At 40.0% G+C, this 12424-nt stretch overlaps 2 protein-coding genes and 1 non-coding gene across 3 annotated transcripts; 1 reads left to right on the top strand and 2 right to left on the bottom strand.

The window, feature by feature from the left end:
• The first annotated feature begins 1040 nt into the window (after positions 1–1040).
• Positions 1041–4286, top strand: s1pr5a (sphingosine-1-phosphate receptor 5a). Its single transcript, XM_048244702.1, has 2 exons — positions 1041–1191; positions 1813–4286. Exon 2 carries the CDS (start codon positions 2094–2096, stop codon positions 3282–3284), a length of 1191 nt encoding a protein of 396 aa, XP_048100659.1. The 5' UTR covers positions 1041–1191; positions 1813–2093; the 3' UTR covers positions 3285–4286.
• Positions 4287–4366: 80 nt separating this feature from the next.
• On the bottom strand, positions 4367–9489 carry spc24 (SPC24 component of NDC80 kinetochore complex). Its single transcript, XM_048246291.1, has 6 exons — positions 9230–9489; positions 8573–8767; positions 8329–8473; positions 5513–5617; positions 5121–5197; positions 4367–4806 (listed from the first exon to the last, which is right to left on the bottom strand). Exons 2-6 carry the CDS (start codon positions 8739–8741, stop codon positions 4697–4699), a joined length of 606 nt encoding a protein of 201 aa, XP_048102248.1. The 5' UTR covers positions 8742–8767; positions 9230–9489; the 3' UTR covers positions 4367–4696.
• A 20-nt stretch (positions 9490–9509) lies between these two features.
• Positions 9510–9591, bottom strand: trnas-aga. Its single transcript has one exon. It is a non-coding gene; the product is annotated as a tRNA-Ser (tRNA).
• Positions 9592–12424: the final 2833 nt, after the last annotated feature.

The following is a 12424-nucleotide window of genomic DNA, read 5'->3' as shown; positions in this document are numbered from 1 at the left end:
GCATACAGCTAAAAACAAGACAAGTATGAAAACATCTCACTGGCCTTATAAAAAATAAAACACGGCATTACATTAGGGTGTTGCATTGTTGTTGTTGTTGTTTAGTTGCTGGGAAAATGTCCTCTTAGAAATGCATGTGTGAATAATGTTTTCCGAGGGTGTGGTGGTGGTGGTGTCTAGGCCTCTGAGGACAGTGTGTACCCCTGTTGAGCCTGGACACTCCGTCTCTCGTCCAGCACAACCCAGAGTGACCTCATAGGTGTTTCTGAAGGATATCCCTCTCCCTTCAAGGCACAATGACAGAGCTTCCTGTTTAAAGAAAACAGAAAGTCAGCCAACCCATGCACGGCTCACTTAAATTGACGTAATTCCAGTTTTAAAGTGGACCTCCATCAAGAGTCTTCATCTTATGTATGGAAAAGGACCAAAAAAATAGAATTTGTAGACAGCGCAGATTTTAAATAGTAGTAGAAAAAGTATAGGATATATCAAATGCATCACCAGGAAGAACGATGCGATGTGGTTTGAAACCAAGCTTTTAGTTTTGTTTTTTTTTTTTTCCTTTTTGAATGTTTTATATAGGCTACATGAAATTTTAAAAAAGGAACAGATTCCAAAAGGAAATCAGTATATTATTAATACATATTGACTACTGTCTTTATTAAAATTAGCATTATTGACCTAGTGTTTTCAACAACAGGAAGTAGCCTGTATGAATTCTGTCTTTTGTTAATGGACACACACACACAACATTTATTTTCATATTTAGCACTTTCCCAATCCCATAGCTCCCTGGAAATATAGTCCTTCAACTTTTGATTCATGATTCTATATTAAAGAATCTGAGAAGGTACCCAGGGTAACCCTTAGGATTTTATGAGTAATTTTAGTTAATGACCAATGAAAACAAACAACAGGATAATCCTTTAGACTTTAGGCCAAATCTTGATTAATACAGCCTATAATAACAAACAGAGGTCGTATCGTCTGGTCATCACACACGGTGGGAGTGACCCAACTCTTCACTACAGCTTCAACAGCCAAACAACGAAAGTCGGAGAGACCAGCCCACTTCTCGTCGACTCATGTCCTTGTATCAGATGAAGTTGCGTTACACTCTTTTGGGACCGAGAGTTCAGCATACACCGACAGTTTACCTCAGACTAAACTCAGTCACTCTGAATCGTGAAGGTAAGCTGCTGTCTCCTCTTTGCCTAGGCTGTATGGAAAATGTCAATTTCAGCATGACTTCGTGGGGTGGGAATATGAAGACCCTTTATAGGCTACATTGTTTTAATGTAAAATAAAGTCAACCAGACAGCTAAAATGTTCTGAAGTAAGACTCCAGACTCTAGGCTACTAACTTAAACTCGTAAATTAAGAAAAACACTGATACTCCAAATGTGTCACTGTGGAGGAAGAATAAGTAGACTATTTTTTATATGACTAATGTAGTTGTATTATAATTTATTCGCGTGACATTGTTTTCAGCCAAGTGGTAAACATGAGTGTTTCATCGCGCAGTGACTAGAATAATAAATTACGGACGTAATTTTGGAGAACATTACACCGTTTTAATTGCCTGGTAGCCAAACAACCCATCAACTTGGCTACATGTTTAAGACATAATGGGCACTAATCTAGGAAATACATAGCGTAGCCTACATATGGGCATTGAAGTAACAGATAGTCATCAATTAATTCACCTACCACTCCGTAATGCACCGATTTGATTCAAATTAAGTTTGCAGGATCGCAGGATGTTGGCGTTCTTGCGCACGGTGTTCACTAAAGCCTTTCTGTTCCCTCCAGAACACCATCCTGTGGCGGTCGGTGATATAGCACAGCTGAGATTGGAGCTGAAAGGGAGATCCTGAAGACAGTCGTGTTTTTTTTTTTTTTTACTTCATATCCACCCAGTCTGAACCAGCGACCCAAGGACCTATTTTTTTGTATCAAAGGATATCTTCAAATTCAAATTGTATTTTCACGTTTATCATAGCTGAAAAGCTATGATAGTCGCAAGAACTAAGTGGTGACAGGAGTTTTCAAGGGGACTATTTTCTGGTGAAGTAAAATCACTTGGACTAAAGATGGAGGAAGCATCACAATATGCCTATTCTGCCACATTGCCAACTGTTGCTCCTGCCGTTGGCTACCTCAGTATGTTCCATGAATACCACAGCAATGCGGCTCTGGTAACACATTACAACTATACGGGAAAGCTGAAAGAGAACAAGTACAGAGATGGACTAAAACCAGAGGCCATACTCTTTCTCATCATCTGTCTGCTCATAGTGCTGGAGAACACTGTGGTGCTGGTGGCTATCTGGAAGAACAAAAAATTCCATCTGCCCATGTACTACCTGCTGGGCAACCTGACACTCTCCGACCTGTTGGCAGGCTTCACCTACATGGTAAACATCATCACGTCTGGAGCCAACACCCTGAAAATGACACCACTGCAGTGGTTCCTGAGGGAAGGTGGGGTCTTCATCACTTTGGCTGCCTCTGTCATCAGCCTACTGGCTATCGCCATTGAGCGACACGTCACCATGGTGAGGATGAAGCCTTACCAGGGGGCCAAGAGAGGACGCATGTTTGCCCTTATCGGAGCCAGCTGGGTGGTCTCGGTGCTGCTGGGGGTCCTCCCCATCATGGGCTGGAACTGCATGGGCCGCCTGGACCACTGCTCCACGGTCCTGCCGCTGTACGACAAGAGCTACATCCTGTTCTGTGTCACAGTCTTCAGCGCAGTGCTGATGGCCATCGTGGTGCTGTATGCGCGCATCTTCCGCATCGTCAAGTCCAACACTCAGCGCCTGGGCTGCGGCCCCCAGCGCAAGGGCTTGGCGCGCAAATCCCAGAAGTACCTGGCCCTGCTGAAGACGGTCACCATCGTGCTGGGGGTTTTCATTGCATGCTGGCTGCCCCTCTTTGTGCTCCTCATCCTGGACTTCTGCTGCCCGGCGCGGAGCTGTCAGGTGCTGTTCCGAGCGGACTACTTCTTGGGCATCGCCATGTTCAACTCCTTGCTCAACCCCATCATCTACACGCTCACCAGCAAGGACATGCGGCGGGCCATCATCCGGCTGCTCTGCCGCCACTGCCTCATCACCAAAGATGGACAGGTCAAGAAAATCGGCCTGCCCTTCCTGGAGTGCAGCACCAGCAAGACGGAGCTACCCTCCCACCGGCTCGAGGGAGTGGAGAACACCGTCTCCTCGGGGAACTTCACCCCCTCTACCATCAAAGCCATTTACCCAAGGATGTCCAAGAGCTGAGCACATTATTGGAGCTCTCAAAAGGACTATCCATAACATGTAGAGGTGCTGGAACTCTGACCTGGTGAATGGAACTCTGAAATGCACTTCACGGCACTACTACATTGAGTGCCTAGTCCCTACACTTCCTCTGAAGACTGAGACTTTTAATGACTTCACATTGATAAGTTGGCCCTCAGCAAACTATTTTATGCATAGGGTTGATCATCCCTATGAATGAAGTCTCTAGCACTGTCAAAGTTGGGATATCATACTGAGAGAGAAAAATTAACACCTTCAAGGTAGAGTACCATGCAACATAATGCACTCAGTGCATTGTAAACCAGAACTCTTTCAAGCATAAATATATTATCAGGTTATGTCTGAAGATGCATGTTCAGAAGGAGCCGAATAACTAGACTGTGTTGATGCTGAGACTATTTCAACAAGGCTGTGTGCACCACTTGGTTTTCCCTCAGAAACAGTATACACAACCAAAAAGAGAAAGATGCACACATAGGAAAATAACAGGTTTCCAAGTTTTTCCTTTCTTTGCCAATGGTCTCTGGGCTGTTTGGCCAGAAATCAGGTTCTTGTGGCCTCAATCTCCACTCCTTAGCATGGGGTTCTGGATTGCTCCAAAACATGCGCCTGGCAAGCGCAAGCACAAACGACTAAACAGATCCATGTGGCTTTTCAGGGCCTTGCTGGTTTTGTGAAATATGTTGTCGTAGAGACTCCAGAGGCCTGAACCTGCCTCCGCATTTACTCCAATAAAAATGTATGAATACAAACAATACAAATTATCGGTAGCATTCAATTAACTGACCACAATGGTAGCAATACTATGTATGGAATAAACTGCATTTAAATGTAATGTACAGAATGTTTAGAGATGAAATGCCTATTTTATAATGTATATCTATGTGTTGTGTACAGTTTGACAGAATGATGAAAATAGGTTTACTTTTAAGTTATGTATCATCTTGTAATATATGTAAAATAAAAGCTTTTGATCAGTTATTATGGCTTATCTTTACTCAACTGAACCGATAACATACCTTCAATATTCAAAAACAACTGAGAAAGTTAGAAGAACTCAGTGAAGTTTAGTACATGGCATTTTATTTTTTGTAGCCTTTAAATATGCAGAGAAAACAAATACGCAACAGTCAACTATGCCTATTATATTAACATGGTGGCTGATGGCAACCATCAGCATGCTGCAGAATTTAAGATTGAAAAATGATCCAAGATTCTTTCTCCAAGTCGCCATCAAGCAATGGGAAAAATGAGTGCACTGACATCTAGTGGACAAATAAAATAGTATGAATATGAGTAGACTTTGTGAAGGTATTATATCACATTAAAAACATCAAGGACACAATAGACAAGACACATAGAGCAGATACAAAAACAATTTCAGAGACAAACTAGTTCCATTCTGTGCTGACTAAACTCCAGAGTTTATCACTGACAGCACATGGCGAGAGCTGGGAGGTGTCAATGTTGATGGGGGTAACCAGGTCTTTCCCATAGTGAACTTAAAGGAAAACAAGACAGTTTGTGAGAAAAAAAAAAAAAACTACCTGCATTCAATTTTTTATAACATACATTTAACAAAAACACATGCACTTTCTCCAAATTTAGAAAAATATACATTGTTGAGTTTGTTTTCAGGATAAGAGTGGCAACTCCATTCCTTCTCTTATTTTAGGCAAGAGTAGAGGAGGTCCTATTAAACTGACAAAAAATTCCATTCTCCAAACTTTTGTTTAAAATATCCAAAGTAAAAATTCCAATGATACTGATACTTAGTAGACACAATGATACTAAGTGTTATGTGAGCAATATTACCTCCTTTCAAGATTTTTGGATCCCCATCCATCTCCAGCTTGATCTTAGTGACTTTGTAGTAGAGCTGAGCCAGGTATCTGCAAGACAAAAGGTAACAGAACAGAACTGACAACAGAACTCTACACAAGACTTTCTCCCCATCATGTGACACCAGCTATTTTTTTTAGATTACTTTGGACAGAGTTCCATATTCAATGTATGAACAAACTGATGATGGGTCATGATTCAGATGTGCAAAAAGCAGCATTTACTTTGAGCAAGCTATGAAAATATCTGGAACAGAGGATGGAATTTCTTGTATATTGGCTACCATCTAAATTTTGCAGACCATGTTTGAGTTGAAAACACTGCTATTCAGCCAAAGACAATATGAGAATATTTAAGTTCCTCACATGGCAGAGGGGATAATCTCTGTGGTGTCCTCATCCACCTCCTGCTGCAGGGCTTGCATCTCCTGCTCTGATTCACGCAAGTGCTCTAGCTCCCTCTGCAGGAACCTGCCAAAAAGCAAGGCAAGTTAATGCATGTTTCACATTGATATGGCCTCTTCTCAAACCTCTATTTGCATACAGCCTCTCTCCTCGGTCCTCCAGTTTGTGCCCCAGAAATCGTTCAAAGCCTAACGTCATCGAGGACATCTCATTCATCTAATTGCAACCAGAGGCAAGGCCGAGGAGAGAGGAGGGAGGTGGAAGTCCCGATACGAGAAACACAAGAGTATCCTACGCGGAAGCGTTTTCAGTCGGAATTGTGCGATCATTGGTCCAAGGCAAGCTGCCAAGGTAGAAAGTTCCCTCCCACGTCTGTCAACTTTCGCCTTCAAAACAAGTTCGTAAGGATTTATTTGCGTCAATAAACTAGTAGATAGACTAAAAAAGACCTTTATATCAGGGTATCTGCACATTTTCCAAGTGCAAATTTAAAGACTTTTAAGACCTTTTCAAGACATCTAAATGAAAAAAATTAAGACTATACCACGGCAAAAAGATACATACAACAACTTAAAACTGTTTTATGCAATAGTTTTTTTTCCCTACTAATTTTAACCCCCACCCAATTTTGGATGTCTACAGAAGTTACCAAATATATTTTGACGAAAGAAAAATAATTGTGTGTGAATTACCTTCACAGCTATAAATGCCCAATTTTAGGGTCTGGGCTGCTTGCTTTTGAAGCTGGCTGTACATATTTGGTTGTGCTTACTGGCTGAGGCTGACTGTTGAGACTGACGTGCACTGGAATGGATTCCCTTCAATATTTTAGAAAAGTTAGACTAAGCTATTTAAATATTTTAATAGGCCTACTTTATATAATTTACTATGTGCATCTATTGTCCCATATGCAGCACAGCAAATTAAAGTTAATCCACTACTTTACATTTTGCATACCAGTTGTATCTAAACCAACCAAAGCTTGACTGAAACATCGTAAAACCATTGACTTTAATTTAAATTAATTAAGAGACAGGTCCTCCTCGCATGATTCTGCTGAAAACTGCTGGTTTCATCTCAACCACGCACGTATTATGAACGCATGTTTTTTTTTTTTTTTTTTTCAAAAAATATGCAGTTATATTCACAACTTTTGCGAAGTAGGCCTACTGGGAAACGCTGGCAAGCAAGCTGCAGACAGATATTACAGGTATTACAACTTAGACAGATATTTTCTTCCCTAGGCTAGGCCAGCAACACACGCTGGAAAGATGCAAACAGATCAACTTAACATGTACAGTATTTCCTCCTGATTGGGGAAACGTTTGTTTTCTTTTTCTGGCAGTCTGTGGTTCCTTCATAAATTGCGCAGCAAATTATCAGACGAGTGACAGAAGCACTGCACATAATTTGACCAGCAGTCTTCGCGATCCATAGTTTGTGAAATGATTCTGCGTCCGAGCAAAGATTCTAGATGCCCAGCGCAACTCCAAAAAGGAGGACAAATGCGCATCCGGCTTGAGGCTGCGCCGGACACCGGACAGGGCTTTTAAAATCCATATGTCAGGCCTAAATTCGAACGTATGGCCAACTTATTGTTAACTGGCTTACCAACTCTTTCTCCCGCTCATGTAGGCTACCTGAGTATCTCAGGCCTCGGCTACACCACGAAAACGTCAGGCATATTTGTACATACTGTATTATTACCGTTTTCCCAACTTTAACCACACCCGTGAAAAATATCTTCACTCTGCAACCACTACACTTCCTCCCGTAGCCTGTCACTTACAATTGCGTTTTAAATACACAAAACAGGATGGAGACATTTCACTCGCTCTCTTGCACTCGCTGGCGGTCCCATACGCAAATTTAATACCTCCCTTTCGAAAATTCAAGACATCCCAGACTTTTTAGGCCTTAAAATCTGAAAGTTGTATTTAAGACTTTTTAAGGATCCGCGGGAACCCTGTATATGCTGGAATTATTATGAACTACCATGCAAACTTTTTTTTTAAAAGTTCATGCCTGTTTTGTTCACACATTGTATAATAAGTATTTGTTTATGTCGAGAACTATCAAACATTACCTCATTATTAGGGTCAATAAGTGGGAAGAGAGTCCATGTTCATATGACATTTTTTGGCTTTGGTATAAACACATATTCTCTGCAATTTGCGTGTCTGTTTATTCTAGCCTAAGAGGTGATGCGCCGCATCAGTAATTGACGTCTCTTAAAAGTGATGCGTGAGTGAGGAGGACATCTCAGCTCTCATATCGTCTCTCCTTCATTCCTTCATCATCCTATCATTCCTTCCTCGTTTCCTTCACAACATTAATTAGGAGGGGCTAGGACCAGAGGAAGGAAAGAAGGAAGGGAGGGAGAGGGAGAAGAGGCCTATGCCATCAGAACAAACACACTGCTTGAAGCATCACATGGCATCATGAATATGAACTTCTTGGTAACAGCACTGTGTTAGGCTATACTAAAACCAGGGTTCCCACTCTAAAATTCCATGACTTTTCCCTGACAAAAAAAAAAACTGAATTTCCATGACCTACTATATATGAAGGTCTATACTAGGTCTATATACTAGATATGGCAGGTGTGCACAATGTTATTTTTGAAAACGGAGAGGGTGAAATGTCTGTTTATAAAAATAGCCAGCCACGTGTAAACATAGTATTAATGGTTGAATATTCAGTTTCATTTTTTAATTCACTTGAGTTGTCCAAAGCAGAAGTCAAGAATGATGTCAAGAATAAGGGGTGTAGCTTACTGTGACTCTGACTCCAGGTTCATGCCTTGGGTTTGCTTCTTTTGAATCTCCCGCTGAAGCGTCTCTAGTTCCTCAGTCATTTTATTTGTACGACTCTCCAAATCCAGAAGTGTTTGGCCCACTCTTTCTTCGGACTGGATAAGGTCTTAACATGGCCAACACATGAAATGTATTGTTACAAAATAAGAATTTGCCAACAGAGCTGTATTTTACTACTTAAAATAAAAGCTCAGCGTTTACTTACCATTTAGGAGCTGGGTCGAGGTCTTCTTTGTGTCCAGGTGGTGATTAAACAGCTGTGGTGCTTTATCTCGTATACCTTGCATGTTTCCCTCCGCATTACTGCTATCGATTAGTTGAACACATGACTCTAGAGACTCTTCCAGGTCGTTAAGATCGTACTGTGACCCCATTTCTTAGGTCTCGAAAGTCTTCCAATCTTGAAAAAAAAAATAGTCTTAACATTGGCCAAACTAAAAAAGAATGTGTAGCTCATTAATAATGCAACTACTAATCGGCCATGGACGTCTGTGTGCACAGACGTAAAAAGACGTGTCAAATTTGAACACACTGATTTTAGCCTCAACAACATATAACTTGTTAACTTTACCACTAATCTTGCATCGTAACAGGTTAACAGCAAGCAACTGTAGGTTACGCTAAATTTAATTATTATTATTATTATGCTGTCTGTTTGGTAGGCCTACTGGTGCTAGGTAACGTACGACTAGCGTGTTAGCTAACGCTAATAAACCGTGGAGCAAACACAGACATTTGATGTTCTCCGATAATCTACGATCCTTCAAATTTAGCATATTTACAGTAAGCTTATTCCATTTGTGCACTATTGTGTAACTATTGTTGTACCTTTAGCACATCGAGCCCTAAAGTCATAACTTACCGTCAAACACAACAACAAATCCTAGGTTTAACCTGGTTTAACATTCGCTTGAGTACTTGAAAAATCCCGCGATCTTCTTCTTTTCCTGCTACTTTTGAGTTGACAGTTTGAAATGTTAGTGCATTACCGCCATCTGCAGGACTGAAATGTGATTGAATACTTCTGGCCAATATTGATAGGCGGGTTCTCCACTTAATCCTGATATTTCCAAGACTAATTTTGCATTTGACTCCATTAAGGGATGAAATTAAACGCCAGAAATACTAAAGAAAAAACATTTCGTAGTCGGCAGGATTCGAACCTGCGCGGGGAGACCCCAATGGATTTCTAGTCCATCGCCTTAACCACTCGGCCACGACTACTTCATTACGTAGTATTTGAACAGCGACTTTAGGGGTCCAAGCAGAGAACATATCCAGAATTAGAAATATTTAGTATGGATGACAACTTTCCTTTCTTTTTTGCGTGAAAGTTTCTACGCAGGTACCACTACAACGGTCACCAAAGAGTACAGCAGCCATTAAATATGCTACTTTTAATTTGTTATGGATGTCTCATAAAAATTGTAATTACCTCTGCATAACTGTAGGAGGTACTAGGTTCCATAAATAACACAGAGCAGCAGGTTGGAAGATTTGCTTTAAGTTCTTAATGCATTTCAACAAAATCCCAACAAAACTAAATACACACGCAACCTTGGGGAAGAAAACGCTCTGTGGCCGGCCACAATGTTATAAACTTATAAACCTAATAGTCGGCTGCTGTAAGCTAGAATCACAATTTGTTTATACCCTTGCTGTCTCAATGATAATAACATCTCATTCCAGACTTTATTTCAGTTTGTCTTTTATTTGCATTATTGATATAACATAACATCTACAGTTTTTTGGCAAAGACATGCATTCCTTTAGGGATATTGAACATTCTCTAACCATCGCTTTTTTCGATAGGTGCGGTTTTCAGTACAAAAACTCCTTATAATCTTTTCATGGAGAGCACTGCTCTATGCTGTTCTTTTGTGCTTTCTGCCCCATTGTTGAGCACACATGGGTTTTCAAGTTCAAGTTCAAGTAGTTTATTGTCATGTACACATAAAATTAATTATGGAATTCTTGTGCTCAAAAGCCAGCTCAACTTTAAAGAATACATTAAAAGTAGTAATTAGTAATTAAAAATATATATTGTGTGTGTAATGGGGGTATGGTGTGTGTGTGTGTGTGTGTGTGTGTGTGTGTGTGTGTGTGTGTGTGTGGGGGGTGTAATGGGGTGTGTGGGAGGGGATGATTAAATGAGGGATAATGGTGCTAATCAGTGTTAATAACAAGTTAACAGTTAACTGGTGCTCTATGTGATTGTTGGTTTGATATGTTGATTTGATGCGTGCCTAATTTGCATACAGATATCTGCAACGTCATTTCACCTAGTCAAAACGTTAAGTTTGACTATCCAGAATTAACATTGTAGATATCAACAACGTCTTTCTGACTAGTCGCAATTACATTTTGGATAGTTGTAATTGTCATTCAAGATATCTGTAAAGTTAAAAGGGCTTGACATACTTTTTGCCTAACTATCTGAAAAAGATATCTGAAAAGGAACATGTAGATCTCTTGAATTGAGATGAATTAAAGATATCTTGAACTGGAGTTATGGCTAGTCAGAATCAAATTACAGATATCTAATTCAGTGGCAGATATCCGTAATTCTCATATATCTGCAACTGAATTGTATATCTGTAGGCCCTAATGATAAACCCCATACAAATGAATGGCAAAAGTGACGTAATTTGTCCTAGGAAGAATGTCTTTGTGGATATCTGAAATGACAATTGGATAGGAAGAATGTAGTTGCGGATATCTGACATTTTTTTGAGGCAAAACTGAATTACAGATATCTGCAACACATATCCAGTCTAGCTGTTAAATGTTAAAATTGCTTAGCATAGTCTAACGTTATAACAGATGCTCAGAGATAGAGTAGCACTCAAAAAATCCTCCATAGAAATACATGGGGTTAGTTTATAAGGAAAAAATATTGTCTACACATCCGCCCCTTCCTTTCGACATGTACATTGTGCCAATCATGTGGTGTGTTGTGAATACATTGTGCCAATCATGTCTTGTGATCTTGCTGCTGGAGAAAGGTTGGTGTCGTGAAGCCTTGCACAGGCGCATTTCTGCTGAAATAGATGCCCTATCTATCTATCTATCTATCTATCTATCTATCTATTACAGCTTGATGGCAGTAACGTTAACGTTAGCACGTAGTAGTATGTCTCAATTAAATTTTGTCAAAAATGCCCTCCTCCTCTCCTCGCCTTTGATGCTTCCCTAACTTAGCTGCAGTGTAGACTATATCCTTAGCAATAAGTAGATGCAGCATTGCGTCTTGAACAGGGTAGTTGAGGCTAAATGCAAGTAAACACAGTTTCCACCTCTGAAATTTCAGAAATAGTTATTCCATCTCTTATTAGAGTTTATCCACCTCTCAAAAGAGTTTATTCACCAATTACAACATTTAAAAATCACACTATTATCCACAATAACAATAGGCCTATGTACACTCATCAACACTCTATGAACCACTTAATGCCACTTGTTATAAACATTCCACCATCATCAAACATGTTCTGAATGCCTTTTATAAAAATCCACCTTACCGTGATCACAGAATTCATAGTTTACCCACCTCTGATTTTACCACTACATTCCTGGTCTTGAAATATTCACAGGAATCCACAGGAATTAAATATTCATGTTGTTTTATCCAATATTGTGCATAATATGTATCGTCCATCTTATACACACCCATGAAGCCAACAAAGAAAATGCAAAAATAGAGACATTGGTGTAATTATTCCATTTTGTGTAGTCATTCTATATCAGAACCTGACATAAGCTACAATCCAAATAGTCTACAAGAAACCTCAGAAATGCATACTTTTATTGTCAGTATGCATTTTGGGTAACCACAAAATATGGGGAGTTTCCATAGGGCATTACAAAACGCATGAGCATACCTTGGCAAATAATGATCTAAAGTACTCATTTTTCATTCTATATTGATCTACTTTTGCACACAGCTTTACAAGACCTGGTGCTAGGGCTCAGTTGTGTTTCTAAAATCATATCAAGAGGGCTGAAATATGGTCAATTCAGAGATGCTTGTTATCCGGCAGAAAGAAAATAACAATAT

This window comes from Alosa alosa, chromosome 6 (genome assembly GCF_017589495.1).
Source record: "Alosa alosa isolate M-15738 ecotype Scorff River chromosome 6, AALO_Geno_1.1, whole genome shotgun sequence".
Taxonomy (NCBI): Eukaryota; Metazoa; Chordata; class Actinopteri; order Clupeiformes; family Clupeidae; genus Alosa; species Alosa alosa.
Note: the sequence above shows the minus strand (reverse complement) of the source record. Positions and strands in the feature narration are given on the sequence as shown.

Bases quoted from the DNA above. Each gene is read 5' to 3' on its own strand.
- s1pr5a (XM_048244702.1), top strand. From the start codon at position 2,094: ATGGAGGAAGCATCACAATATGCCTATTCTGCCACATTGCCAACTGTT.
- spc24 (XM_048246291.1), bottom strand. From the start codon at position 8,741: ATGGGGTCACAGTACGATCTTAACGACCTGGAAGAGTCTCTAGAGTCA. The intron at 5,198-5,512 runs GTGAGGAACTTA...TTTGTCTTGCAG, and splicing joins GAGATTATCCCCTCTGCCAT to ATACCTGGCTCAGCTCTACT. The intron at 4,807-5,120 runs GTAATATTGCTC...TTTTCCTTTAAG, and splicing joins TCCAAAAATCTTGAAAGGAG to TTCACTATGGGAAAGACCTG.